Source organism: Lutra lutra, chromosome 17 (assembly GCF_902655055.1).
Source record: "Lutra lutra chromosome 17, mLutLut1.2, whole genome shotgun sequence".
NCBI classification, from domain to species: domain Eukaryota; kingdom Metazoa; phylum Chordata; class Mammalia; order Carnivora; family Mustelidae; genus Lutra; species Lutra lutra.
The window spans coordinates 53578560-53603336 of NC_062294.1; the positions used below are offsets into that span (position 1 = coordinate 53578560).

General features: G+C 50.5%; 3 protein-coding genes and 3 non-coding genes across 12 annotated transcripts; 1 reads left to right on the plus strand and 5 right to left on the minus strand.

Annotated features, from left to right (window-relative positions):
• Positions 1 to 280: 280 nt before the first annotated feature.
• On the minus strand, positions 281 to 6776 carry LOC125089667 (Friend virus susceptibility protein 1-like). Of its 3 annotated transcripts, none has more exons than XM_047712024.1 (4): positions 6442 to 6776; positions 4673 to 4716; positions 2386 to 2429; positions 281 to 2021 (listed from the first exon to the last, which is right to left on the minus strand). In XM_047712024.1, exon 4 carries the CDS (start codon positions 1959 to 1961, stop codon positions 1086 to 1088), a length of 876 nt encoding a protein of 291 aa, XP_047567980.1. In that variant the 5' UTR covers positions 1962 to 2021; positions 2386 to 2429; positions 4673 to 4716; positions 6442 to 6776; the 3' UTR covers positions 281 to 1085. The 3 variants fall into 3 exon arrangements, with proteins under 3 accessions (XP_047567980.1, XP_047567979.1, XP_047567981.1); XM_047712023.1 differs by lacking the exon at positions 6442 to 6776 and adding an exon at positions 5158 to 6435; XM_047712025.1 differs by lacking the exon at positions 6442 to 6776 and adding an exon at positions 4926 to 6435.
• On the minus strand, positions 2087 to 2177 carry LOC125090073 (small nucleolar RNA SNORD88). Its single transcript, XR_007124180.1, has one exon. It is a non-coding gene; the product is annotated as a small nucleolar RNA SNORD88 (small nucleolar RNA).
• Positions 2518 to 2612, minus strand: LOC125090075 (small nucleolar RNA SNORD88). The gene has a single exon (XR_007124181.1). It is a non-coding gene; the product is annotated as a small nucleolar RNA SNORD88 (small nucleolar RNA).
• Positions 4799 to 4889, minus strand: LOC125090076 (small nucleolar RNA SNORD88). The gene has a single exon (XR_007124182.1). It is a non-coding gene; the product is annotated as a small nucleolar RNA SNORD88 (small nucleolar RNA).
• Positions 6777 to 9386: 2610 nt separating the features above from the next.
• LOC125089555 (outer dense fiber protein 4-like) lies at positions 9387 to 14525 on the minus strand. 4 transcript variants are annotated; one of them, XM_047711830.1, is made up of 6 exons: positions 14146 to 14525; positions 13511 to 13666; positions 12782 to 13059; positions 12065 to 12211; positions 10186 to 10317; positions 9387 to 9873 (listed from the first exon to the last, which is right to left on the minus strand). In XM_047711830.1, the coding sequence occupies exons 1-6, from the start codon at positions 14259 to 14261 to the stop codon at positions 9806 to 9808; spliced, it is 897 nt and encodes a 298-aa protein (XP_047567786.1). In that variant the 5' UTR covers positions 14262 to 14525; the 3' UTR covers positions 9387 to 9805. The 4 variants fall into 4 exon arrangements, with proteins under 4 accessions (XP_047567786.1, XP_047567785.1, XP_047567783.1 ...); XM_047711829.1 differs by having other exon boundaries at positions 13511 to 14061; positions 14104 to 14525; XM_047711827.1 differs by having other exon boundaries at positions 13511 to 14525.
• A 50-nt stretch (positions 14526 to 14575) lies between these two features.
• On the plus strand, positions 14576 to 24672 carry LOC125089864 (uncharacterized). 2 transcript variants are annotated; one of them, XM_047712337.1, is made up of 5 exons: positions 14576 to 14611; positions 16774 to 16974; positions 22924 to 23070; positions 23498 to 23626; positions 23846 to 24672. In XM_047712337.1, exons 1-5 carry the CDS (start codon positions 14590 to 14592, stop codon positions 24067 to 24069), a joined length of 723 nt encoding a protein of 240 aa, XP_047568293.1. In that variant the 5' UTR covers positions 14576 to 14589; the 3' UTR covers positions 24070 to 24672. The 2 variants fall into 2 exon arrangements, with proteins under 2 accessions (XP_047568293.1, XP_047568294.1); XM_047712338.1 differs by having other exon boundaries at positions 23534 to 23626.
• The last annotated feature ends 105 nt before the right edge of the window (positions 24673 to 24777 follow it).

A 24777-nucleotide genomic window follows, 5' to 3' on the forward strand; every position in this document is an offset into this window, starting at 1 on the left:
CCCCCGAGTGTCTTCATAAGCTTCCGGGGGAGAGCTGGTGGTGGTGGGGAGAAGCCTCTTCTTGCTTAGAGATTTGGACCCGAAGTTCTAGCAGTTTCCCCTACCCTGTTCTGAGTGACCCCAGTAGGGGCCCAGCCTTCTCAGCATACTGGGATGGCCCAAGGAGATGGGGGCTTTCCTAGGGCCACAGTGCAAGATCCTTACCCTCCCCCAGGAGGGTTCTGGATTCCCACCAGGACCAAGTCACAACCCTGCCCAGACACCAAGGTCCACACACAGCAATGCTCACGCTATTTAATGAGTCCCATGTGCCCAGTGTGGCCTGCCAGGGTGGCTGGCTGTCCTCACAAAGCTGTGAGTCTTGGCCCCAACATCTTTAATCCAGATGTGACAGACACTGGCCAGAGGTCATACATCTGCCTAATGGGACTGGCTGCTGCTTCTCCAGGTGAGCAAGGAGCGGAGGTCCACTTTAAATGGGAAAGGAATTGCAAAACAGTAATAAAAAAGTCTTAAGGGGAAAAAAACATTCCAAGAGAAAGGAGCATCTCTAAAATCAAAATGTTGCACATGCTTAAAATCATTAGGTAAAAACACTGCATTTAAAAATACCTTAAAAAAGGTACAAACTTCAAGGTGCTTTCATGTCAATGGGCTGTGGGGTCTCCCCACTTGGCCTGTAGTGCTTAGGGGGCCCGTGGGGCCAAGGGGTGGGTGCCCGCCCACCCACTGTGCCAATCGGGCTGAAATGTAACAGACTAAAAAGGAACAGGTCATGCCCCAGGGTAATGAGGCACCTAGGGCCACTGGCTGGCTCACCTGCCTCCACTGCTCTGGCTGGTGACACCTGTGGGGTGGCTGGGGGCAAGGACAGTCCCCTCTTCTAGGAACCTCAAATACAGTAACAGTGAGGCCTGCCGTGGGGAGGCCGGAGACCAGGCAGAAGGGCCATCCCTCGGTCTACGATGCGGGGGGTTGCAGTGGGTAGGTGGAGCCAGAGGCACTGGCTCTGACTTTTGTGTTTCCCCTGGAATCCAGCCTCCCTCGGCCACGGAGTCCCATTGAGAAGACCATGGCCGGGAGGCCTAGTCATGGTGCACTGGCACAGGCGGCTCCTCCCCACAGGCCTGGTCTGAGTAGGGTGGAGGTGGGGGCTGCTCGTCCCCCAGCATGTAGGCTGGGTGGCTGCGGCTACGCTTGGCCTCTTTGATGTACAGCTCCAGGAGCACCTTGGTGGGCTGCTTGTCCACCGTCTCCTTGGGCACGCCATGGCTCAGCAGCCAGCCCGTGAGGTCTTTGCGCGTCGGGTTGGGCCCCAACATGAGCTTGGCGCGGCCCGGCTGGCTCTGACGCCAGAGCAGGCCCACGTCGGCGATGGTCTGGATCTCCATCACCGCCTCCAGCACTGTCATGCCCTTGACCAGCAGACTGACCAGCGAGAGCCGCAGCTCCGAGGGTGCGGCCGTTAGCAGGCGCCGCTGGAGGCCCTGCGTGAAGGGCACGTCCTCAGGCGCTGGCCTCAGCCCCTGCTCGCCTGCGGGAGGTGAGGGCGGCTCGCGGTAGATCCAGTCCAGCATGCCCAGCTCACGTACCAGCTGGATGCCCTCCTCCATGGTGGTCCAGGGTCGGAAGGGCAGCTCGGTAGCCTCGAAGTGCAGGAAAGATTCCCAGCGCTGGCGCCAGGCCAGCAGCAGCCAGGTGAGCAGTGACTTGCAGCCGCCCCGCAGGGTCTTACAGCGGTAGTTGAAGATGGCATCGCTGGTCAGGTCGCCCAGCAGGGCCAGCTCTCCAGAATTCAGGGACAGGGCCGGGCCCCCCTGGTCATACACGCGCAGGATCCAGGTGATCATGAGCTCATTGGGGTTCTGCTTGAAGCGCCGTGAGATGGCCAGGAGCTCGGTGTACGTGTAGTAACGGTCCCCCCGCCTTATCTGGGTGAGTGCCAGTGCTCTCTCAGCCATGGTCACGGCTGTCCCCTGCAGGCAACAGCAGGAAGCCCGGAGGGGGCGCCGCAGCAGGACCTTTAAGGAAGGACAGAGGTCATCAATGGGAAAATAGCCACACCCTCCAGCACCTCCCTGGAGTGGGAACCCTCAGATCCCCAGGTGTCAAAGGTCCTGGGGGGCACTGTGTCCTCAGGGGAGGTCAGAGCCCAGTGCTGAACATCATGGGGGTCCCAGGCACAGCCCCTGCAAAAGCCCTGGCAGTCAGCGTCACTGCAACCTCTCCTGTACACACCTCCCCCCGCCACCTCCCCCCAAAGGCACACTGTGAAGAGCAAGTGACTCCAGAGCTCAGCATTTGCTTTCATAGGCTGAGCATCATCTACAGATCTTACAACAGTTATCATGGTATTAATAGTGAGAGACCCGCTTCTGTTCTTACCAAGCACAGGGATGGTGCGGCTCTTTGATCCCTGGAGGAACCACCTGCAGATAGGAAGGGGTCAGGGAGGGAAGAGCCAGTCAGTGGGGCACGGGACAGCCATGGCCCTCCATCCCTCCCTCTCCAGAGTGGGGGCCCCTCAGATCCCGCCGGGTGTCAAAGGTCCCGGGGGGGGCACCTTGTCCTCAGGAGAGGTCAGAGCCCAGTGCTGGGCATCATGGGGGCCCCGGGTACCCTTTGTCTCCTCCTCACTCAGGTCCCAGAGCCACCTGCTATGGGAGGCCATGGTTAAGGCTTAAGACTTGAGACGAGAACCAAACCAGGCCCTGACTTGTGCCTGAATAGCTGAATAGCTATTAAAGGCTGAATAGCCGAACAAAAGGCCTAGGTCGATAAAGTCGAGTAGCACCGAGAAAGGGTCTGTGCTATGTGTTGCGCGCTCGCCTACGTGACATCCCACACGTTCGCTAGTCAGAGACGATTTGGCCGGGGTCAGAAATTCTTGGCTGGTCCTTGCTGTCCTTGCACGGGCTGTAGACTACACCACTGTAAGACTGTGCTGTGCTTGCTTAAACTATGTCTTGAGTGGCCTTGAAGTCAGTATATCTGGCACTAGATGTACTAGAGGGTCTGCTACTGGTGCTTGGGAAACAGATAATGGGAAAGCTTCAAGGATTTTCTGTGCTTGTTACAAACTCTCTAGTAATCAGCTAAAAATAGACACTTTTCTTATGATTGTTTCTGTTAGCTATAAAATGCCTCACAGCCTTGATTAAAATTGGCACTACTGGACATCCTCCTTGGTGCTCCTCCTGCCCCCATCTCTTTGTCTCTTAATTTCTTTTCAGCATCCTCTTACCCTCACGTTTCTGGTCGATTTGTCGCGCTGGCTGCGACAACCTGCCTCCAGTCCTAAGGTGGGGGGGGGGGGGGGTGGATGACAGACAAGAGCTCATCCAGGTGAGACAAATGACTGATACATGGCCATTGAGGCACCAAGGAGCAAGCCCCCATCACGTGCCTTTTGATGCCATACTTCCCCCCACACCAATGCAACTGACTACAGCATCCCCCCGCCCCGCCACACCCAGGGGTGCTTCTCCTCCTGGAAAAGAGATTTGCCTGACAGACCCATGGGGGGACAGGGGCCTCCCTCCTGTGCTCAACTCCAAGGAGCCCCTACCGGAAACACCCCATGTCTGCTCTGCCTATACCTCACGTTCCTCCCCCGACCCCGCCCCTCTTCCAAAGCCTCTAGTTTTGCTCTCATCTCCCCTCACCTGTCCTTGCTGAACAAATGGAAACTTCCTACTCCACTTTCCCAGAAATTCCCTCTCAGCGGCAATGAACGCTCTGCAGGGGGATACCCCAGGCCAAGAGCCCCGGTCCTCAGATACTCGTGATCTGAAATCTGAGCTCACTTATCACAGAAAAGTAGCTTCTTCTCCCTGAAGTGCGGTCAGGAAGAGTGGAAACCTCCAAGGACACCAGAACACACTTGGGGTTCTGTTCCCAACAGAAAAGAGCGTCCTAGAGCCAAGAACACTTGTTTCTTTTCTGATAACAGGTGTCTACACCCATTTTAGGATTTAGCTTTTTGAAACACTTGAGCAACATTCTCCAGATAAAGGGTCCCTTTAGACAATGGTTACTGTGTAAATCAAGGGTAACTTTAATAACTGTAGCAGCTTATAGGTAAAGGATTCTGGGGAAGCTAAGCTCTGCTTCAAAGTACAAGGTATTCAACCTACAAAACCCTCAGTATTAACAGTGATAAATGTTGCCAGCTTCTTTTGTTCTGCTGACTTTGCAAATTAGATTTCTGGTTAGCCCCTTTCTTTGAAACCCATATATAGGTTTATGTTTTCTTCCATAATCCATGTATTCTCCATCTAATTCAACTGCTACCTTTTGAAGATGGGAAACATCACTGCTACCCTCTCCCCCTGACCTTGCCCCAACTGCACAGAGGACTCAGGCCCAGATGTTCCTCAAGTGTGGTGCCTACTCTACAGATTTAGAAACTGAGGCTCAGGAGACCAATCGCTTGTCTAGCTCTCCAAGCCCATGAACAGCAGAGCTGGGATGTGGACCCAGGCCCATTCTGGCTACACGTCCACGGCTGTAAATGAACAGGGATTTGCATGGGGATCTGCATCCCCAGCACAAACGCTGGCCCATAAACATGTCGGCACTCCAGAGAGAAGTCACGTCACTCCAAATGAAGGTATTTTAGACTGGGAGGGGGGAAGCAGGTGGGTCAGGGAGTGGAAGCAAAGGTTCTCACCAAGATGAGGTCGTAGTGGGTGGTCCCTCAGCTTGAAGATACACCTGTAACACAGAAAGGATGTAGGGAGGGTGGAGGAAGAAACAATCTTGGGGGAGGGGTGGTGGTCCAGAGACCTCCAAACCAGGGCCTCTCAGATCCCCAGGTGTCAAAGGTCCTGGGGGGCACTGCATCCTCAGGGGTGATAGGAGCCCAGTGCTGGACATCATGCGAGCCCTGGTCCCCAAAGCAACCACATCCCAAGGCCACTCACCTTCAGGAACAGAGGCCAGATTAACTGCAGTCAAGAGACTGGGAAACACAAAACCCATCAGGAAGGTATGAAAGCCCTCAACTCTCCCTATGGAGACACACCATACTCCACTTCCCCAGTGTCACAGGTCCACAGGGGACTGTCCTCAAACCCACTACATGGAGAAACCCCAGTGTCTATCAGTCCTTGCCCCATTTTACAGATTTTCAGCATTGGCTCTACTTGCTAGTACCGGAAGCAATGAAAGCTGCTAGGGTACACATCCATCCCTTGCAAGAACCTATTGGGAGATAAAAGGAGGGAGCTATTCTAGGAAAAACAAAACAAAACAAAACAACCCTAAGATATAAGCAGCATATGCAATGACCGGAGACCCTTTACTGCAACTATTCTGGAACAAATCCGCTGAGGAAGACATTTTGGAGACGACTTTGAAACCACAAATACGATATAAAGTGTTAACTATTTTCGATGAAATCAAAACACAATTCAAAACACAAGGAAAGCAAACATGGCAAAACGTTACAACTTTAACTTTGGTGGCATTCCCAGCAGCCTGAGGATTTTAATGATAAAAAGTGAAAGAGAAATACATCGGACAACAGCGACAGAGGGCGCGCCAGGGATGGAGGAGAAAAATCCTTTTACTTGTGGCGCGGCCACCGTTAGGATCAAGTCAATGATTTTCCAGATGGTTGCCCAAAGGGAGGAGAAACTCAGAGAGGATTTTTGGTGGGTCCTGGTGGGGAGACAGATGATCAGCCACCTGCCACGGGGCTGGGTCTTCTCCGGAATCAGGAAACCAAGGGATGTCCGAGACCCCAAGGACCAATGAGCCCAGAAGTCACGTTTCACGAGAGAACACAAACTCCTGATACCTGGACGGACCGTGTCAGAATGATTCGTGAGGGTAAACAAAGGCCCCACTTGCTTACTCCTAAAACCACACCTACATGGTTCTCAGAAACAACCCAGTAATTCATTTCGAGACTCTGCTCCGCCTCATTCCTTAGAAATCCCCACCCCCCCATAACCTTTGTGCTAAGCTGTACAAAATGCCAGCCACGTGCAATCGAAAAAACAGCGACTGCCTAAGGAAAACAAATGCAGCTAACACAGGGGTGGAAAACCTAAGAAAAACTCAGGGTCACACGCGCTCCCCAGCCCTCCCAGCCCCCCAAGATAAATGGACAAGATGGCGGAGCCCTGCAACGTGGGAAAGAGATGGCGCAGCCAAGCTGCGGTACAAAGGCACGCTAGCTCTGGGAGTCTTCATTCGCTCTGGCGGCAGGAGTCCTCCCCACCCTGAGCGCCCTTTGCAAAGGGTGCCCGCCCCACAAAGAACCCTAGGCTCGCCTCGGAATGCGCACTGGGGTCTCACAAGGGCCCAGACCCCTTTCACGCGACGACCTGGCCGCCTCGCCGCAGCCCTGGGGCACCTCCCGACAGGAGCGACCCAGATCCCAAAGCCCAGACGCGCGACCAGAATGAAGCCAAAGGGGCAAGAACATCTCACCCGTCCCTCAGCCTCTCCAAAGCGTGCGCGGGTGGCCTCGCGTCCCGCTTTATAGTGCGCGCCGCTCGCCCGGGCCCACCGCGCGCGCCAGCCCGGGCTCCGCCCCGAGGCGTCCAGCACACGCGCCGGTATCGGAAATCCAACTTTGGCGCTTTGGAAAGCGAATAATGGCTATTCTCGCAAAATCTTCCTGAACAGACAACAGAATGTTGTCCCTGGAGTCGGCGAAAAGGATCAGCGGGATATCGGGCCCCGTTATCCTGTCATGAGAGTCAGGCAATTCTGAGGACAGCACCAAAGGCGGGCTGAAAAGGGGCAGGACCCCGAATGCGGCCGGAGACGGACCGCGAGGCAACTGGAATCGCCAGCGGGGCAGGGGCACCAGCCCTGGGCACAAGGGGTGGGGCCCACCCAGACGAAGTCTCGGCGCAGGGCGGGGGCGGGGCCAGCGCGGAGATTGACAAGGACGTTCTGAGGCGGTGCTCACGTGGCGCAGAATGAGAGGCTGGTCCTGAGCTGCGAAAGGAGGGGTTGGTCTCTGGACACCCGGGCTGGAATCCTGGACATCTGGATCAAAGGGAGGAGGACGCTGGGGCCCTGCAATCCTGGGCTGAGTGAGGGCCGGATCCTCTGCCCTCAACCCCCACCCCCAGTCTAGATGATCTAAGACCTGGGGGCTTGGATTCTTCGTAGTGTTGGAGCTCTGGGGAGTGTCTTTCAACTTAAAATGATTGTAATGTAAGGGCCTATTCAGCCAGAGCAGCCCCACCCCGTTGAACTGCCATTTTGCTATAAAGCTTAAATTGACCTTGCCCGCCCCGCCCCCCGCCCCCCGGAACTTATTTAAAAGCAAGTCCGGGATGGGGCGCCTGGGTGGCTCATCGGGTTGAAGCCTCTGCCTTTGGCTCAGGTCATGATCCCAGTGTCACTGGGATTGAGCCCCACATCGGAATCTCTGCTCCGCGGGGATCCTGCTTCCCCCTCTCTCTCTGCCTGTCTCTCTGCCTACTTGTGATCTCTGTCTGTCAAATAAATAAATAAATAATCTTATAAAAAGAAAAATTTAAAAGCAAGTCCGGGAAAACAGTCCCAGGTAACAAAGTCCAAATACAAGGGTGGGTCAGGCCAGGTGGAGGTATTCAATCAGTGGGGGCGCATACTGTCTCTTAGCTACCAAGGAGTATGGGCCCCCGGCCCTTTGGGAGCCTTTTGGCGCCAGTCCTAACCAAGGTGTGATAGGCTGGTTCAAATGTCTACTAGGGTAAATTGTAATTCAGTTGGTCACCTAGCATCACTGTGGAGTTTCCTGTGGGTGTTACAATCTCATTGGCCACCTGTGTGTGGCCAGGCCCAACCACATGGCCTTTGCTTTATAAAAGTTAGTCTGGAAAGCAGGGAGGGGTGGTCCTCTCTGTAGGGGCGGCCCCCAACCGGTCTGTTTGACAGTCGGTCTGATTCCTGATGCTTGGCGCGAAATAAAGCTTTGCTTGACCTTCGCTTTGTATCAGTCTCGCTCCTTTAATCACGGACCCATTATTGGGATACCCAACTTTTGGGGGACCCAACAGTAAACATTTTTTTCTTTTCAAAGATAAAAAATGAAACTTTCCGCTTCAAATCCAACCCACTCACCAGAGTTGCCACTGTTGATGTGGTGTAGACTTTTTACTTTATGGCTGTACACACGCATACAAGTATTGTGGGTAATGATTTTTCCCGCCCCTCCTCCACTCTGTCCCATAAATAGTCCCTCTGCCCATCAGTACATATAGAGTGACCTCATTCCTTAAACAGAGGCAAAGTATTCCCTTCTGGAGTGGAACACACATTGTCTCCCTTGTCATTTGGATTGTTTTCTTCCCATGAAGTTTATGGTCTGAAGTAAAAGAGACCTACACCCTTCTGTTAAGAAAATGAGACATTCCCTTCACTGGATTTTGCCTCACTCAGAATAGAGCAAAGCCCTCACTGTGGCTCACAAAGGCCAGAGTGAACTGTCTCCTGTTCCCCCTCTGCCCCTGCCCCCCCTCCCTTTCTCAGGGCTTCCCTAGTCTTCTTGGAGCCTGCCAAGGATGGACATTTGTACCTCAGGACCTTTGCACTTGTTGTTCCCTCTGTCAGGAATCCTTTCCCTCAGTCTATCCCCATGGCTCCCCTCTCTTCAGTCTTGTGTCTGCGCAGATGTCACCTTGGCAAGGAGACCCCACCCCTTCCCAGACCTGTCTCTCTTCCCCTCTTTTATTTTTCCTCATAACACTTATCCCTAACATATCTCTTTGTGGGCATATATTTTTGCCTCTCTGACAAAATGTCAAGCCATAAAAACAAGGATTTGTGGCTAGTTTGGTCACTGCTAATCGATCCAGTGTCTGCCACATAGTTGAAGCTCAACTTACATTAAAGATGAAGATAATTTGAGAGCCTTTTGTGGGAAAGAAGTGGCAGGATTATTTTAGTAACCCTTAAAGAACACAAACTATGGACTAGGTGTTATGTTAAATTCTATCTAAGTTGAAGTACTATCATTACTCCCATTTTACAGATGAGGAAACAGACCCAGATGGTTCAATACCTGGGCACAGGTCACAGAGCTAATAAGTGGCAGAGCCTACCCTCAACCCTTCCAGCTTAACCACTGTGTGAAAGGGAAGTAGAGGGGTCCCCCTGGTTGAGACCCTGGAGAGGGACCCAGGCAATGAAATAAAATCTGTACTTGAGTTTCAACCCTACCCCTGCTCAGCAAATAACTCTGAGAGCAAAAATATGTCGCATCAAACAACCTTAAAGATAGGTATATAGGTAAATAGACAATTTTTTTTTTAAAAGAACAGCTCTGTGTTGGGGGACGGTTAGGGGAGAAGAGGAGGTCACGATGGGGGGCTGCTGGGAAAAGCAGGAGGCAAAGTGCGGGTGCAGAGAGAATTTGCTTCAGAAGGGGCACATAACTGGCATTCATGAAAGTAAAAGATAAAGCCTTGAGAGCCTGTAGAGACTCAGCTATCCAACAAATATTGATCGGCATCATCTGTATGATGCCAGGAACCGTTGGCTCAGTCTCTTTGTTGACCTTGTGCCTTGCATCTCTTTCTCCTGAGTTCCTTCCCTTACCTGTCCCTCTACTCCAGAGGGCCCAAGGTGGGGGGCATTTCTACAGGACACTTAACAATGTACTGAGCTAGGAGAATATTCTGGGCAAGAAATACAGATTGTTTAGATATACTAATTATTAATCTGAGTGGGGGGATTCAGAGGGGACTGAAAAGGCAAAACTCTCAGAGGGGTGGAGGGCTAGAGAGCAGGGTTGTCAGGTACTTGGCAGAGAGCCATGGAGACAGGCCTGGAGAGGTGGAGTCATTCCCGCGTCCTAAGTCCAGATGGCCTGGAGCGCCAGGATGGACCAGAAATTCATGTAGTTGAGATAGGAAAAGAACCCTGGAGAAGGAAGAGAGCAGAGGGTGAGAAGCAGAGTTCACAGCCCACCCCTGACCCCAACTCCCTCCCCAAGCCCAGTCATACCCCTACCCTGTCCCCAATCCATTCCCAAATCCAAACCCAACCCCATCCCCACATCCAGCCCTATGCCCACACATTCCCACCCTCATCTCCCCAATCCTGTCTCCCACCACAGTCCCATCTTATCTAGCCCTATCCACAATCCATCCTCATCCCAAACTCTATCCCACTCAGCCCCTGTCTGTCTTTCTGAAAACCCATGCCCAAACCCAACCCCACTGGAGCCCAGACCAGTCATCAGGAAGACAAAGACGCCGATCCATGCCAGGTAGAAGCTGAGCCCCAGCTTGTAAGTCATGCCTTCCTGCAAGTACTCCCTGGCCTGCAGCAGGTAGAACAGGACACCCAAGATGATGCTGGTCCCTGCATGAGTACAGATGTTAGGAAGCTGGGCATCAGGTATGTGCAGAACCCTGCCCATAGTTGTGCAGCTGCCTAGCCCTTGATCAGTATTGTCCCACTTTCTGCTGCCTCCCTGTACCTCTGTGCACAGGTGGGAAAACAGGATCCTGACCTTGTCATGGTAGAGTACAGTGAAAGCGCAAGTCTTCAACCAGGCCATGGTGGTGTCTAAAACCATAGACTTTGGAACCAACAGACCAGAGCTCTTGTCCTGTGTCTCCCTCCCACCTTAGGGCAACCACTTCATCTCTCTGAGCCTCATTTCCCTCCTCCGTAAAGTAGGCATAATCATAGGACTCATCTCCTTGGACTATCACGAGTTGTTGTCGAGATTGGCACATTTCCTGATACACAGTGAGCCCAGAATTGAGTTCAATTATTATCATTGTATTGTGTCTTTAATTTTGGGCTTCTGAAGGAGGGGACGAGAAACCCATTCATTCTGAATATTTCAACTTTTAAAATTTTAGGTAGTGAAGTCTTGGGTAATTTTTTCCTTTATGTTATTGAAAGATAATATAGGAGGTGTTTTCCATTTAATTAAAAGGAGTGGGCAGAAAATTTTTTTGGTAGAAAAATATCTTATATAAATGACACAAAACTAAGGTGTTTTATACCCTTTGTACCTTATATTTCAACAATTGGGAAGAGCTGCTGAACAAATTGGATAAATACTTCTTGCACACAAGGCAACAGGAAGTTCGAGTGTTGCTTATTCTTGACTTTGCTATCACTCTCCAAGAATGTTTTCCTGATACAAATAAAAGTTGTGGTCAATTACTACAAATAGCAGGAACATAATATCCTTCATTTCCAAATTGAAGTGCCGCCCCACCTCCTTTTAAAAAGTGTATTTGGCATACAAGTGGGAAACTAGACCTTTCTTCTCCTCCTTTTTTCTTCTTTTTAAACTAGACTATTCTAATCAGAGTATCAATTTTGAGTTATTTGTGTCAGGTGGGAGGATTGTCATGGTTAAGGACTTGGGCAAAGTTAAATATCTACCATCGAGTAGCAACATTTTCTAATTCAGTCCTCACTATACCTCCATGTAGTGGGAAATTTTATCCCCATCCTACAGATGAGAAAATTGTGGCTCAGAAAGATTAAGTAGCTTGAACACAATTACAGAGCAGGCAGTGGTGGGGAGATAGGATTTGGGATGGGGTTGGAACTGTAAATGGGTAATTGGGTAGAGGTCGACGTTTGAGTGATAAGGATGGAGGATGAGGTTGGAGATGGGTTGTGGTTGAGTTTGAAAGTGAGGTTCACGGGTGATAGGGTTGGGTTGAATTTGGAATGAGTGTCGAGGAGGGTTAGGTACGGGGTTGAGTTGGGTGTTGAGATTTGGAAAAGGGTTGGGGATGGGAATGGCTTGGAGATTGAAAAGTAGATAGGATTGGAATGCTGTTTAGGATGGGGATCGGCACCCCCAAGGGGGAAATGGGTGAGTTTGAGATTTGTTGGTGATAGAGATGGGAGGCAAAGTGGAAGCTGGTATTGGGGCTAGAGATGGGGTTGTGTTGGAAGTTCATATTTTTTATGGGCATGGATTGGAGATTTGGAGGCACATAGGACTGGGATTGGTGATGAAAGGGAAGATGGGGATGGGATTGGGATGTGGTGGGGAGGGGATTGGATATCATGATGGGCACCAGACAAGGTACTTCTCGCCTTGGTTCCTGAGGGAAAAATCTTAGTGCCGTGCCTGCCAGGAGGCTGATGATGACGTTGGAGAAGTCCAGCATGGACAAGTTGGAGCTGGTGAAGAAGATGATGTTTATGAGTAAAATGCAGAGGCAGAAGCTGGCGATGCTGGCGAGGATGAGAAAGGCCCAGGCAAAGTCCAGCAAATCTGGGAAAGAAAGAAAGAAAACCAGGAACACTAAAAGAGGCACTTAGGCCCTGAGCATGGGGGAGAGGGTCCCCAATGAAGTTGGGAGTATTCATAAACACTCTCCCTTGCAGATTCTTCATTTTCATTTTAAGAAAATTGAAATTGGTCTCTAGAGAAGGGATACTAAGGCAGATGCCTGTAGCACAGAAGGCACACCTCTGGGTCAATGAGAATAGGTTCTTGGGCAGGGAGAGGGGAGGTGAGCATTGAGGAACCAGCTCTGTGATGAGGGCAGATTCCCTGAGGTGCAAAGCCTCAGGATAATGTGTAAGATCCTAGGGTTATAAGGACTGTGAGGTTGGGCATCATGGAGGTGAAGATGAGCACAGGGCAATGGGGATGGTCCTGAGGCAGTGGGGACCACTGGGGTGGGGGAAGGGATGACTATCCAAGGGGTAGTGAGAACTATTAAGAGAAGGGAAGATTAACCCAGGGCAGTGAGGACCATCCCAGGGAAGGCAGAGAAGGGTCCCTGGGACAAAGAGGAGAGATAAGTCCCAAGAATGGTGAGTATAGAACAGGCCTTACAAACATTCTGGTCGTAATCATGTAGGCAGGAGATGTCAGGGCACTGCACAAAGAGGACAGTGTTGATGGGGATGGTCAAGAAGCCATCAGGGTGCTCAGGAGGTCTGAGTGGCACCTGGAAGTGGATCCAGGGCTGGCCCAGAGAGATGAAACCGATGATCATCATGCCAACCAGGCTTAGTGCCAGACTCAGTTGACGGCTGATCTTCTTGGCTCCATGCAGCAGCCGCCAGCCCATGGGCAGCTGTGAATGGCTGTGTCTACCCCTGTTCTGAAACCTGTAGCAGATTGCCCACCACACAGTTGTCAGCACTGAGTCTAGCCACCCAGCCCAGCCACCCCAGGTCCAGCTGCCAGACCCTGTCCCAACCAGTCTAGCCTTCAGACTTTCTTTTCTCTATGTCTATCCTCCATGCCCTGTATCCCCCAGGTACTGCCTCTAGAACCTGCTCACCCACATTCAGCCTCTAGGCTCCCTTGCCTCCAGATCTAGCTTCCAAACCCTGCCACCCCCACATTCCATTCCTAGGTTGAATCAATCACATGTCCAGCCTTTATGCCAAGCCCCACCCAGAGCCAACCTTCAGATTCAGCTTCCTGCCACACCTGGGTCCATCCTCCAGCCTCCAGTATACTGGTTTTAGTTCTGCTTCCTCTCCTTTGCACGCTGTCCTTTTCCCAGAATTCTAGCCCAGAACCTGGCCCGCTGCCTGGACCCCTGCCTCTCACCTGTCAGCATTGATCTCTTTGGATCTGCTTGCCTGTGTGCTCTGGATATTATTTTCTAGAGTACTTTGGTTGGATTGGGCGCTGTCCACAGAGCCTTTGAAACTCTCCTGGGAGGACCAGATGACTGATTCAACGCTTTTGATACTGACTGTGGGGCTGTGAGTAATTGAAGGGGGGACATCGACTTTAGCCCTGACTGGCGGTGTGAGGCCTTGAATACTTGAGTGAGAACTCCAGCGTCTTGGCCAGTGGCTATCGCTACTAGCTTGACTTCTGCTGTGGGTATCTGACTCTATATTAGTCAGGGAGTTGGTAGTCATTAACGGAGAATTTTGAATGTTGAAGTAGTGAGTTTGGAAATTGGGTGGAACATCTTGGGTGCTGAAGTGATGACTGTAGCTAACTGATGGTGCATCTTGGACACTGACCCGGTGACTGCTAACAGTGGCTGGTGTGTCCTCAGTACTGACACGACGACTGTGGGTGACAGATGGTGTGTCTTGGGTACCGGCCCAGGGACTGTTGACTAATGGAGGTTCTTGGGTGCTGACCTGGCGATTGTGGATAATGGGTAGGGGTTCTTGGATGCTGACCCGGTGATTGTGGATAACGGGCAAGGGTTCTTGGATGCTGACCTGATGCCTGTAGGGAATGGGCCGAGAGTCTTGGGTGTTGACCTGGCGACTGTGGAGAATGGATGGAGAGGTTGGGCTCTCCTTTTGGATATTACTGGGAGCTGCTGGAAGGACATCTGGCTGGGTGCTCTTGTCGTGAGGTTGGGGCCTCTGGGACATGTGGAAATGCAAGGCAAGGCCAGTCCCCAGGTGAATTAAACAGCCTGCCAACTGCTTCAGCCCCTCCTTCCAGGCACCTTCATGTCCACCTAGGAGTCTCTTGGTCTCTTTTCTAGATTCAGGCTCTGTCCTTTGTGGTTTGGATCTCTCTGATCCTCCTTCTGTGTTCTCTGGTCTCTCCTGCTATCTAGGGGCAGGCCTCAGGCCTTCAGTCTGGCCTACAGCTGGGGGGAGGGGGAGGTTCCATGACAGTTGGAGAGATTCCAGGAGGTTAGGACGTTGGCCATGGATTCACACTCTAACCTGTGTGAGTGACAGGGGGCCTGGACTGGGGCTGGGTCAGGGTGGGGTCCATGTGGGGCATGGGCAGAGTCAGGATTGGGTCTAGAAGAGGTCATGCCTGGGTTTGAGAGATGTCAGGACTGGGCAGGGGTGGAGTGGCAGTGGGGAGGGGAGTGACCAGTCAGAGCAGAATCAGAGAGGGGCCAGAGTAGGGTCAGGGCTGGGCAGGGCTGAGCCAGCCCTGGTGCCCCTGAGGTCAGTTCTTAAGTTTCTGGAGGGTGTGAGATCTGAATTTGGAAGCCCCTCCTCCTATCTGCCCCTACCTCACCCAACTCCCAGGGGGACTGAACCAATTTCCTCCTTGTATTCCCTTTTCAAGTTCAGTGTCCCTCCTAGCTCTCTTTCTCCTCTGTCTCTGTCTCTCTTCATCTTTTCCTGAGGCCTTGGGGACCAAGAGAAGGTTGGACCCATTCCCTGCCCTCAGAGACCTGCAGCCCAAGCTTGGGAGGGGAGGCACAAAAGTGGTCAGTGGAAATGCAGGAACTCCAAGTATGTGCAGCCTTTCCAGTCAGGAGTGGCGATATTGCAAACTTCCGTTTTCCCCATCCTTCCTTTAGGCTTTTGTGGTAGCCTTTTGGAAAAAAGAAAGAGGAAGGAAGGAAGGAAAAAAATCCACAAACTTTTATGTCTTTAATTACATGAATATCAAACTCCTCTGTGCCTTGTTTTCCTCATTTGTCCAAGGAGATAATGGTACTTCAGAGAGTTGTCTTAAGGATAAAATGGATTGGGGCACCTGGGTGGCTCAGTCGTTAAGCGTCTGCCTTCTACTGAGGTCCTGATGATTGAACCCCATATCAGGCTCCCCAGGGAGCCTGCTTCTCCCTCTCCAGCTTCCCCATGCTTGTGTTTCCTCTCTCACTCTCTCTCTGTCATAAATAAATAAAATATTTTTAAAAAGAAAAGGATGAAGTGGATTAACAACATGTAAAAGCGCCTAGAACCCATCGTAATCAAAACCTGTTGGATTTTTTACACTTCGCAGATATTGATTTCGACTCACCAAGTTACTTTCTCCAACCCCCAAGCTCCTTCCCAAGTCCTAGACCCGTATACCCAACTTCCTCTGAAATCCACACTGAGAGGTGCCACAGAAGGACAGGAAGGAATTACTACAACTAGATACCATGGATGTCCCCACCAGTTCATTTATTCTCACATTCCATCATTACCTTTTTCATTAAACAAATAGCAAAGGGTCTATACCAGCTGATGAGGGGTCAGTGGGAAACAGAAGATATTTGTTGCTGACCCTCAATGAGGTCCATTGGAGAAGACTGGTAGGGAAAAAAAGTAGTGGGATAAGGGGAAATCACAAGTCTGTGGGACACCAGTGAAGAAAAGTTGCATGTTGCACGGTGGGAGCATTTGGTGGGTGGCTTTGTCCAAGAATTGAGCCTGGCTAGGCTGGACAGCTCAGGAAAGGAGATGTGGAAGAAGTGGCATGGGAGGGTGGTTAGGGCATTTTGCGCACAGGTGGAAGAAGAGTACAATAGGCAGAAGGAGCAGCCCGAACTGTGTGTGGAGGTGCTGAGGTGGGAAAGCTCTCAGTGTGAAAGGGACCCTGTGAAATCTAGTGTGGCTGGACATAAGTGAGCAAGGGAGGGGGGACAGGAGTCCCTGCCAGTCAGGAAGGTTGACAGGATCACAGGGGCTTGGTGGATGTAGGGTATAGATGACACCATGGATCTCGGCCTCATGAACATGCTTTGGAGCCTGTGTTGTAGCTCTGTGTGTCCTGGATTGAGATTTGTGACAGGGTCTAGATAAGGGGATGAGGTTGAGAGCAGAGATGGAGCTGGGGTTTGGGGAACAGGAACTGGAGGAGGGGGTTAGAGACAAAACAAATATGTTTGGACTTCAAACAGGGTTGTGGATGGGGGCCAAGTTGGGTATTAGTGTTAGAGATGAGAATGAGGATGCATTTAGAATCAGAGACAGGGCTGAGGTGGGAATTGGGGTTTGGGTGGGGGTGGGGAGATGGCTGTGGGAGGAAGGGGATTGAGAATGGGGTCAAAGGCAAGGTCTGGATGGGGGTGGAGATGTGGCCATGGTCAGAAATGGAGAATAGCACGCAGCAGTGGTTTGCAGGTGGATCCTAGCCCCCAGAACTCTCTTCTTTCCCAGCCGACGTGGTCTCTTCCTGGGACGAGGACCGCAAGTTCATCCTGCGGGGCTGGTCTCTCGTCTTCAGTGTCCTTGCAACCCTGATGGTGCTCAGTATGGTGGATGGACGTCTGGTCTACTTGCAGGGCTCTTTTACAGGCTACCTGGGCATCTGGACAGACTGCAGGAGGTACAAGTGTGCCAACCTGGGCCAAGTCACCGGTCAGTAGGCGCCTGGGCAGGCTATGGGATATTTGAGGGAGGGGGTGTATCAGGACGTTATTTTGGGGCAGGAATCTCTGGGGAATCTCTTTGGATGTTCTTGGGAATGTTTAGAATTCTTGGGAGGGTCTCTGGAGATTCCCTAAAGGCATTGTGAAGGAGTCTCCTGGAGTCGTATATGACTTGTGAGGAAACAGGGAAACAGGACTGTCCTAGTGGATAAGAAGAGCATCACAATTGACAGAAAACCAATCTGTCTCATAATTAGATGGCTAAAGACACCATCATTTCCTCCCTCACCTTTTAAAAAAATTATCTATTTATTTGAGAGATAGAAAGAGTGTAGGGGGTAGGGGCAGAGGGAGAGGGAGAAGGAGAGAGAGTCCCAAGCAGACTCTGCATTGAGCCTGTGCTAGGGCTTGATCTCAGGACCTGGAGATCCTGATATGAGCTGAAACTAAGAGTCAGATGTTCAATAGCCACCCCCTTCCCTCATTTTTTAAAATAGTGTTTTTTTAAAAAGATGGTTAAAAAAAAAGATGATTTCCAGCTCCTTCAGAAACATCTTGCTTCCTTGTAGGTCTCTGTGTGTTTCCAGCGCTTTTGAGCACTGCAACAGGAGGCAGCCCAGAACCTGGAGCCAGAGTGCCTGGGTTTGGATCCTGGCTCAACCATTTGTTGGCTGGGTGATCTTCAGCAACTTCTTTGACCTCTCTGTGGCTCAGTTTCCTCATTTCTAAAATGGTAGTGGTAGTAGTCCCTATTAATGCATTGTTAGAAGAATTAGGAAGTTAAAATAGTGCCTGGTACATATTAAGTGCTACACCAGCGTTAGCTATTGTTATTATAAGGGATTTTTTTTTTTCAGCCAATGCACCTACCTTCATTTCAGATCTCAAATAAGTTTATGAAACTTCCAGAACACTGTGCGGTATTAATCTTATTTATTTTGGATATCTCTTTCTTGTATACCTCCCAAACTCAAGTTGGTGTAAGTAAGACAAACATGGTTTCAAGTTATGGAAAAGTACAGAGGCCTAGATCTACTCCAGTATTCAGGTACTGCTGGATCCAGGCGCTTAAAGGGTGTCATTAGGGAATCTGTCTCTTGCCACCTCTCTGTGAAGGCTTCCTCTGTGTTGGGCCTCAGGCAAACACTGCCTGAACAGTGGCAGTCGGGACCATGAACAGCACCCAGATTCTCTCCTTTCTGTGAACAACCACGGGGGAAAAAGAATACGTTATCTTCCATATCCCTCAAGCAAAGATCTCAGGATTAGCTCTGAGGGGATCATATTTACTTCCCTGGGATTTCTCACTCCTCCCTGCACCAGTTGCTGTGGTCAGGAAGAAGTCATGCTGTGAATGGCTGGGTCTAGATCAGATGCTTTTCTTACGAGTCAATAGAGGGGTCATTTCTGTCAGAAGCACAAGGACCAAAGGTGGGCAGAGAGTTCCTTAAAACAAAGTCAAGTTGCTGTTGCCAGAAGAATGGGAATGGATGCTGGGTGAGCAAAAAAAAAAAATGGTTCACAAACTTCTCCCATATTGATGATACTTTATTGGAACTTAATTACCTTGGGGGTAAATTCCCAAGAGCAGAATAGCAGTCCTTCAGAAGAGCTGAGAAGACTTTGTAAGACTTTGATACACATTCCCTAGAAATTTTAAAGAAGACTTTAAAATTTAAGTTACTTTTATTTGAACAGGCAATATATTTACACAGATCAACATTTTAACAAGTTCAAGAGTCTCCCTCACATTTCTGTCCCCCATCCCACCCATTCCCCTTCCTGGGAGCAACCTGTGCTACTAAGCCATTTTTAAGATCCTGTGTGTTCTTCTAGTCTTATTTTCTGCACACATGAGAAAATAGCTATGTTTATATACAGTATGTATAAACATCTACACACACACACATAAACATCCACAGTGTTGTCTCTCTATATGTTGCATATATTTATCACTTAAAAACACACAAGGTGGTATTACAGATCTCTTTTTATTTTTAAAAAAATTTTAAAAAGATTTTATTTATTTATCAGATAGAGATCACAAGTAGGCAGAGAGAGAGAGGAGGAAGCAGGCTCCCTGCTGAGCAGAGAGCCCGATGTGGGCCTCGATCCCAGGACCCTGGGATCATGACCTGAGCCTAAGGCAGAAGCTTTACCCCACTGAGCCAACCAGGTGCCCCTACAGATCTCTTTTTAAAAGTAAATCATCATTTATTGAATGCTAAGAATGTATAATCCTTTATGGCTGGTATAAAGACATAACATATAGGTTATGAGGGCCTTTTTTAAGGTATAGAAACTTGGAATTTTTAAAAAAGATTATTTCTTTATTTATTTGACAGAGAGAGAGAGAGAGAGAGATCACAAGTAGGCAGACAGGCAGGCAGAGAGAGAGGGGGAAGCAGGCTCCCTGCTGAGCAGAGAGCCCGATGTGGGGCTTGATCCCAGAATGCTGGGATCATGACCTGACTCTGTCGCTTCCTGTTGGTGAACCGGAGAAGAATGAGGCACAAACAAGTCAGCGGCAAGAGAAAGGGAGCAGGGGGCAACAGTAGAAAAGACTGTTGCCCCGAACAATTCCTCAGAACAATTCCTTCGCTTTTATTAGATAGAAACAGTAACCAACAGAAGAGCCGAAGAAGGCCAAACATTAGTCATATGCCTTGTAGATAAACAAGGAGGGCAAAATATGTCTGGACAAGCAGTATAAAGTTTATAGTTGAACAAGCACATTCAAAGGACTTATCTAAGTAGCCTCAGGTGCTCTCCGGAGGGAAAGGAGAGATAACAGAAAAATGAAGCAGGCTGCGATCCGCCCTGAGCGAGGCGGGCATCCCCAGCTGCTCAGCTTCAAGGCCGTCTGTATCGTCCTCTCCCCCAGAGGCCTGTTGCCAGTATGTGTTTTTCTTAAGGCTGTATCTAAATGTGCTTGGTAACTAGTAAAATTTCCCATGGGTTATATTTTTAAGTAATACATTGTTCTAAGGGCAGTTGCATGACCCAAAGGCAGAGGCTTTAACCCACTGAGCCACCCAGGCACTCCAGAAACTCAGAATTTTTATGTTCTAATTTCCCCACCTTTGCCTCTGAGATTTTACCAATTGTTTCTCAGCTTCGGGGAGTTCTTCTCCCTCGAGATTTTTGGCGAAAATTCAATAGCGGTTGTGTGTGTGTGTGTGTGTGTGTGTGTGTGTGTGTGAGAGAGAGAGAGAGAGAGAGAGAGAGAGAGAGAGAGAGACTGTGATTTTAATATGGGGTATGCAGAGAGCATTGAATCCTGTGCTCCTTGCCAACCTATGGGAAGAATATGAATTAGTCAGGAGTCTTTGGAATCATAAGTAACAGAAACTCTACCTTGAAATAGCTTGAGTGAAGGAATTTATGGTCTCATTTATTTATTTTTTTATTTTTTAAGATTTTATTTATTTATTTGACAGAGAGATCACAAGCAGGCAGAGAGGCAGGCAGAGAGAGGAGGAAGCAGGCTCCCTGCTGAGCAGAGAGCCCGATTCGGGGCTCGATCCCAGGACTCTGAGATCATGACCTGAGCCGAAGGCAGCGGCTTAACCCACTGAGCCACCCAGGCGCCCCTATGGTCTCATTTAAATGAAAAAGAGTGGGAGCAGGGATGCTTTCGGGCATGGCTGAATTCAAGAGTCCAAGTGATAGCATTAGACATTACTACCCATCTGTTTCTTGGCTACTTGAATTGGCTTCACTCTTAAGGCTCCACATGGTGGTAAGTCAGGATCTAGTTAGAAAAATAGATCATTTTAGATGCTTCAGAGGGTAGTTAATATAGGGACAGAAGAAAGGGAGGTGTTAGTATTACCAGAGCCTGGAAGCTGGAGCCATATGGAAGTTATAGACTCATGGTAGGATTTGCTTAGAGGTGACTAGAATCATAGGGGGGGAAAATGCAGCTGCTGCTAAAGACACCAGCTGAGGGGGTGGAGTGGAGAGAGGGAAATAAATACACTGGTTTGTCCTCTTCTTCCAGAGCCAGTCTTCTGCTGTGCTGCGCATTAGCCAGACTGATAAGCCAGTGAGCAAAGGAAGCTCAGAAATGCAGTCCTTGCAGTAAAGAACAGGGAAGGGTGGGGAATGGATCTGGGAGCAGACAGACAAACCGGCAGGACTACTAACAATGTGGCCTCAAGTCTGGCAGGAAAAAAAAAGAACACAAAAAGTTTCTGCAAAAGTCTTGTGTGGTGGGTCACATGAGCACCCCAAATCAAATACAGCAGCCAGAGCAATGCAATGCATTGATTAGCTTATAAGTGGGGCTGAGAGCGGGGGAATGGACCTTGAAGCTTACACCACAAACGTCTACTTCTGACCAAAACACAGGTGCTCCATTTTCTGGGATGACAAGAGCCAGGGACTTGAATGTCATCTCAACTCTCTTTCTCCTGTCCTCCTGTCTGCTTCCCTTTCTTAGTTTTACTCTATCATATCTCCAGCACCCAGGAGACTGGGTCCAAGGCTCAGGCAGCCCCAGGCTTATAATCCTCTTGACTAAAAGAAAGAGTTTTTGACAGCTTCAGTTAGAAAAAGTCCCAGGGGATAACTGTGTGGCTCAGTCAGTTAAGGGTCTGCCTTTGGCTCAGGTCATGATCCTAAGGTCCTGGGGTCAAGCCCAGCATTGGGCTCCTTGCTCAGTGGCGAGTCTGCTTCTCCCTCTGCCTGCCATTCCCCCTGGTTGTGCTCTTTCTCTTTCTCTTTCTCAAATAAATAAACAAGATCTTAAAAAAAACAAACAAAGAAAAAAAAAAAAACCAGAGCAGAGCTTAATTGGTTGGCTTTTTCATGTGCCCATCTTTAGGCCAATCACTATGGCCTGAGGTATGGGGCATTGTGATTGGCTCGGCCAGGGTCATGAGTATCTCTGTGGCCCCGGGAAGGCAAGGTATGTCATGAGAAGTCCTCAGCCAGGATTTTGTAATTGACCCCCAGAGCACTCTTGCTATTCTGTATATATGACCAAGCTTTTACTTTCTGGTTAGGTTTCTGGTTATGTGATATTCAGTTTGCCAGAAGCAAAGCAGATGGAGTCTTAGCTTATTTGGCTATAAGAGTCTTGCACTGTTCATAAGTAGGCAAAGTAGGGAAGAGTGAAAAGGAGATGTAATTCTCAGAAGGGGCAAAATTTTTGTTCTGAAACTTATATTGGATAAATAGCAACTTAAACTGAGTGTGATTATGTTTTAGGGTATTTGGAAGTTTTTCTTGTGTGTACATATCTGTGTATGCTCTAAGGGTCAAGGTAGGTGATTTGGGGAGTATCTGTGGGGGACTCTGGGATGTGAATGGGGATAATACTTGGGAGGTTCTGGGAATGTAAATGGGACCCCTAGGGGACTTTGGGATGTAAGTGGGAGAGACTATAGCAGAAGTAGGGGGACTTTGGAGACTAGGGATGACTAAAGTGTCTTGAATAATTTTGAGGGTGCTACTGGGGGTGTCAGGGTACAATACTGAGGGTATTAATGAGTTGCTGTGGGATGCCTTTGGGGGTGTCTGTGGGGATGACTCCAGAAATGACTGAGATGATTCTGTGGGGTGACTTTGAGGCTGTGAGTGGGAGTGACTCAGGAGTCATCTGTGGGGTCACCTTGGAAGTATTGGTGGAGTTGATTATGAAGGTTCTGGGGTTGACTTTGGGGTAGGTGGGGGTGATTTGGAACAGCTTTGAGGGTGTAATTGGGGCTGATTTTGACTACACAGTTGCCTAGGGTGACTTTGTGAGAGTCATTTTGGGGTTTCTAGGAAGAGACTTAGGTGATGGGATTGTGGGTGAAGCTGAGGAGGTCTGTTGCCAAACTTTGGGGGTGTTCATTGGGCCGCTGCTGGGGATGGCAGTGGGATGAGATTGGAGGGTGACCTTGAAGAGTGTCTGGGGATGACTCTGGAGCATTTCCTCTTCTCTCCCTAGTTCTCATCCATATGGGCACGGGCTTCATGATGCTGGCCCTGACCCTGTGTCTCATCCTCCTCCCCACCATGGGCCTCTCCTTCCGGCCAGTGTTCCGACGCCTTACTAAAGTCGACCTTGTCTTCAGTTTTCTCAGCTTCAGCATTGGTAAGTGTCGGCTTGGGGAAAGAGATGCCTTTCCCACCACCAGTATTTCTCCCCACAACTCTCTTTTTGGCTTTGGGAAGGTGTACCTCTAAAGTTCTGTCCTACTACCTTCTGGGTCTGTCTTTGAATGTCAGTTGGGTCTCTGCCACACTCTTTCTGTGTGCATCTCAGTTCCACTTTACCTTTTGCAGTCGGGGTGAGTGTTGGGGGTTATGTCTCTCTCCCCTTCCTATTTCCCCTCTTTCTTTCCACTTTTGTCTGGGTATCTTTCTGTCTGTCACGGGAGTGTGTGTGCGTACGCGCGCGTGCACGTACAATGGCTGGTCACAAAGTGGGGGAGAGGAGAGGCTGTCTGTTTTCTCTTTCTGGGGGGGTCCTGGGGTCCCTGTCCAGCTATGTGTCCATCTCTGGCCTCACCCCAGTGTAGGGTTCCTGATTGTTCTCAGTCTGACACTCTTTGTAGTCAGCTGCGAGACGTTGCACCCGAGGCCACAGATATCCTACCTGGTGACCACCTACCTGTGCTGGACTGCAGGCGCCTTGATGCTGTGGGCCGGTGAGGGCGGTGCCTGGGGAGGAAGGGGCGGTGCCTCGGGAGGGCAGGGGGCGGAGCCCGGGGGAGAACTGGAGGCAGGGCCCGGAGCTGGATAGGGGTGGACCCGAGGGGAGACGGCCACGAGGGATTGGGCAGGCTCGGACTAGGGCGGGACTCGGAGCGCAACCGCTCCCTCGGCCTCCCCGCACCGCTCCCCCCACCCCCTCCCCCGGCCCGCAGGAACTCTGAGCTACTTAAACCACGTGGGCATGTGGAGCAAAAGGACGTCCTCTAAGGAGAGGTGGGTGAGTTATCGTCGCTGGGCTTTGAAGAACGCCCTGAGAAGCGTGTCCCAACAGCAGCCTGTCTCGGACCACAAGCACACCGTGGACCTGCCCAAGGCACTCACCCCCTCAAGCCTCGCGAATCAGTCGCACGGAACTTTTCAGGATACTGACCGATGACCACGGTCAGATACCGGGCCCGTGCCCTTCATCGTGGCCACGTGCCCGAAGAATGTGCCCCCATTCCTCGAGCTGTCCTTCCCAGCTCTTTTCCCGCCCACTGAATCCCTGCTCCCACCCCTACAGTGCGACACGGCTCCCTTCGATTCCTAAATTGTCTTCTGCGCAACTTGCTGGTGTACCCCCACCCCCAACCTAGCTAGGGCCCGCCCCTGGGTGACAAGCCCTCTTAGGCCACGCCCCGAAGCTGCACTACAACGTGGGAACTCCTCCCCTTCCAGGGCGAGTCACGGTCCCGGCGGGACACTACACTGCCCCCCCATTTGATGTAGCTGCACACTTCTGGGGAACCAGCTTCTCCCCCAGAAAGGCGTGGCTTGTGATAACACTTACTACACCCACCCCACCCCCCCTTACTGACTTTTCCGACACAATAAAATGTGGGAGCCTCAGAACCTTTAAGTCCGACCCTCTATTGCGTTCTCTCCCCCAGGGCAGGGTCGGGTCCAACGTGTGTGAACCTGTATCGAGTCCCTTGCCCTTGCTTGCCCTTTGGGGTCTGAGCCTCTCTCTGCGGGTTTGTCTACACCTGTCTCATTCGTGCACACCTCCTGCCGAGAGCCTGGGAGGGCTTTAGACTGGGCTGCTGGGATCCCCCGCTTCCAGGTTCCCAGCGTCTGGGAGGCCAGAGGACACCAGATGTGATGC

Coding starts and splice junctions, on each gene's coding strand:
- LOC125089667 (XM_047712023.1), bottom strand. CDS start 5,192: ATGGATGTGTACCCTAGCAGCTTTCATTGCTTCCG. Junction 2,430..4,672: donor CCCACTACGACCTCATCTTG/GTGAGAACCTTT, acceptor TCCTATCTGCAG/GTGGTTCCTCCAGGGATCAA. Junction 2,022..2,385: donor CCGCACCATCCCTGTGCTTG/GTAAGAACAGAA, acceptor CCTTCCTTAAAG/GTCCTGCTGCGGCGCCCCCT.
- LOC125089555 (XM_047711827.1), bottom strand. CDS start 14,304: ATGTCCCAGAGGCCCCAACCTCACGACAAGAGCACCCAGCCAGATGTC. Junction 12,212..12,781: donor TGATTACGACCAGAATGTTT/GTAAGGCCTGTT, acceptor TTTCTTTCCCAG/ATTTGCTGGACTTTGCCTGG. Junction 10,318..12,064: donor CATCATCAGCCTCCTGGCAG/GCACGGCACTAA, acceptor GTACTCATGCAG/GGACCAGCATCATCTTGGGT.
- LOC125089864 (XM_047712337.1), top strand. CDS start 14,590: ATGGATTCACACTCTAACCTGT. Junction 14,612..16,773: donor GGATTCACACTCTAACCTGT/GTGAGTGACAGG, acceptor CTTCTTTCCCAG/CCGACGTGGTCTCTTCCTGG. Junction 23,071..23,497: donor TTTTCTCAGCTTCAGCATTG/GTAAGTGTCGGC, acceptor ACCCCAGTGTAG/GGTTCCTGATTGTTCTCAGT.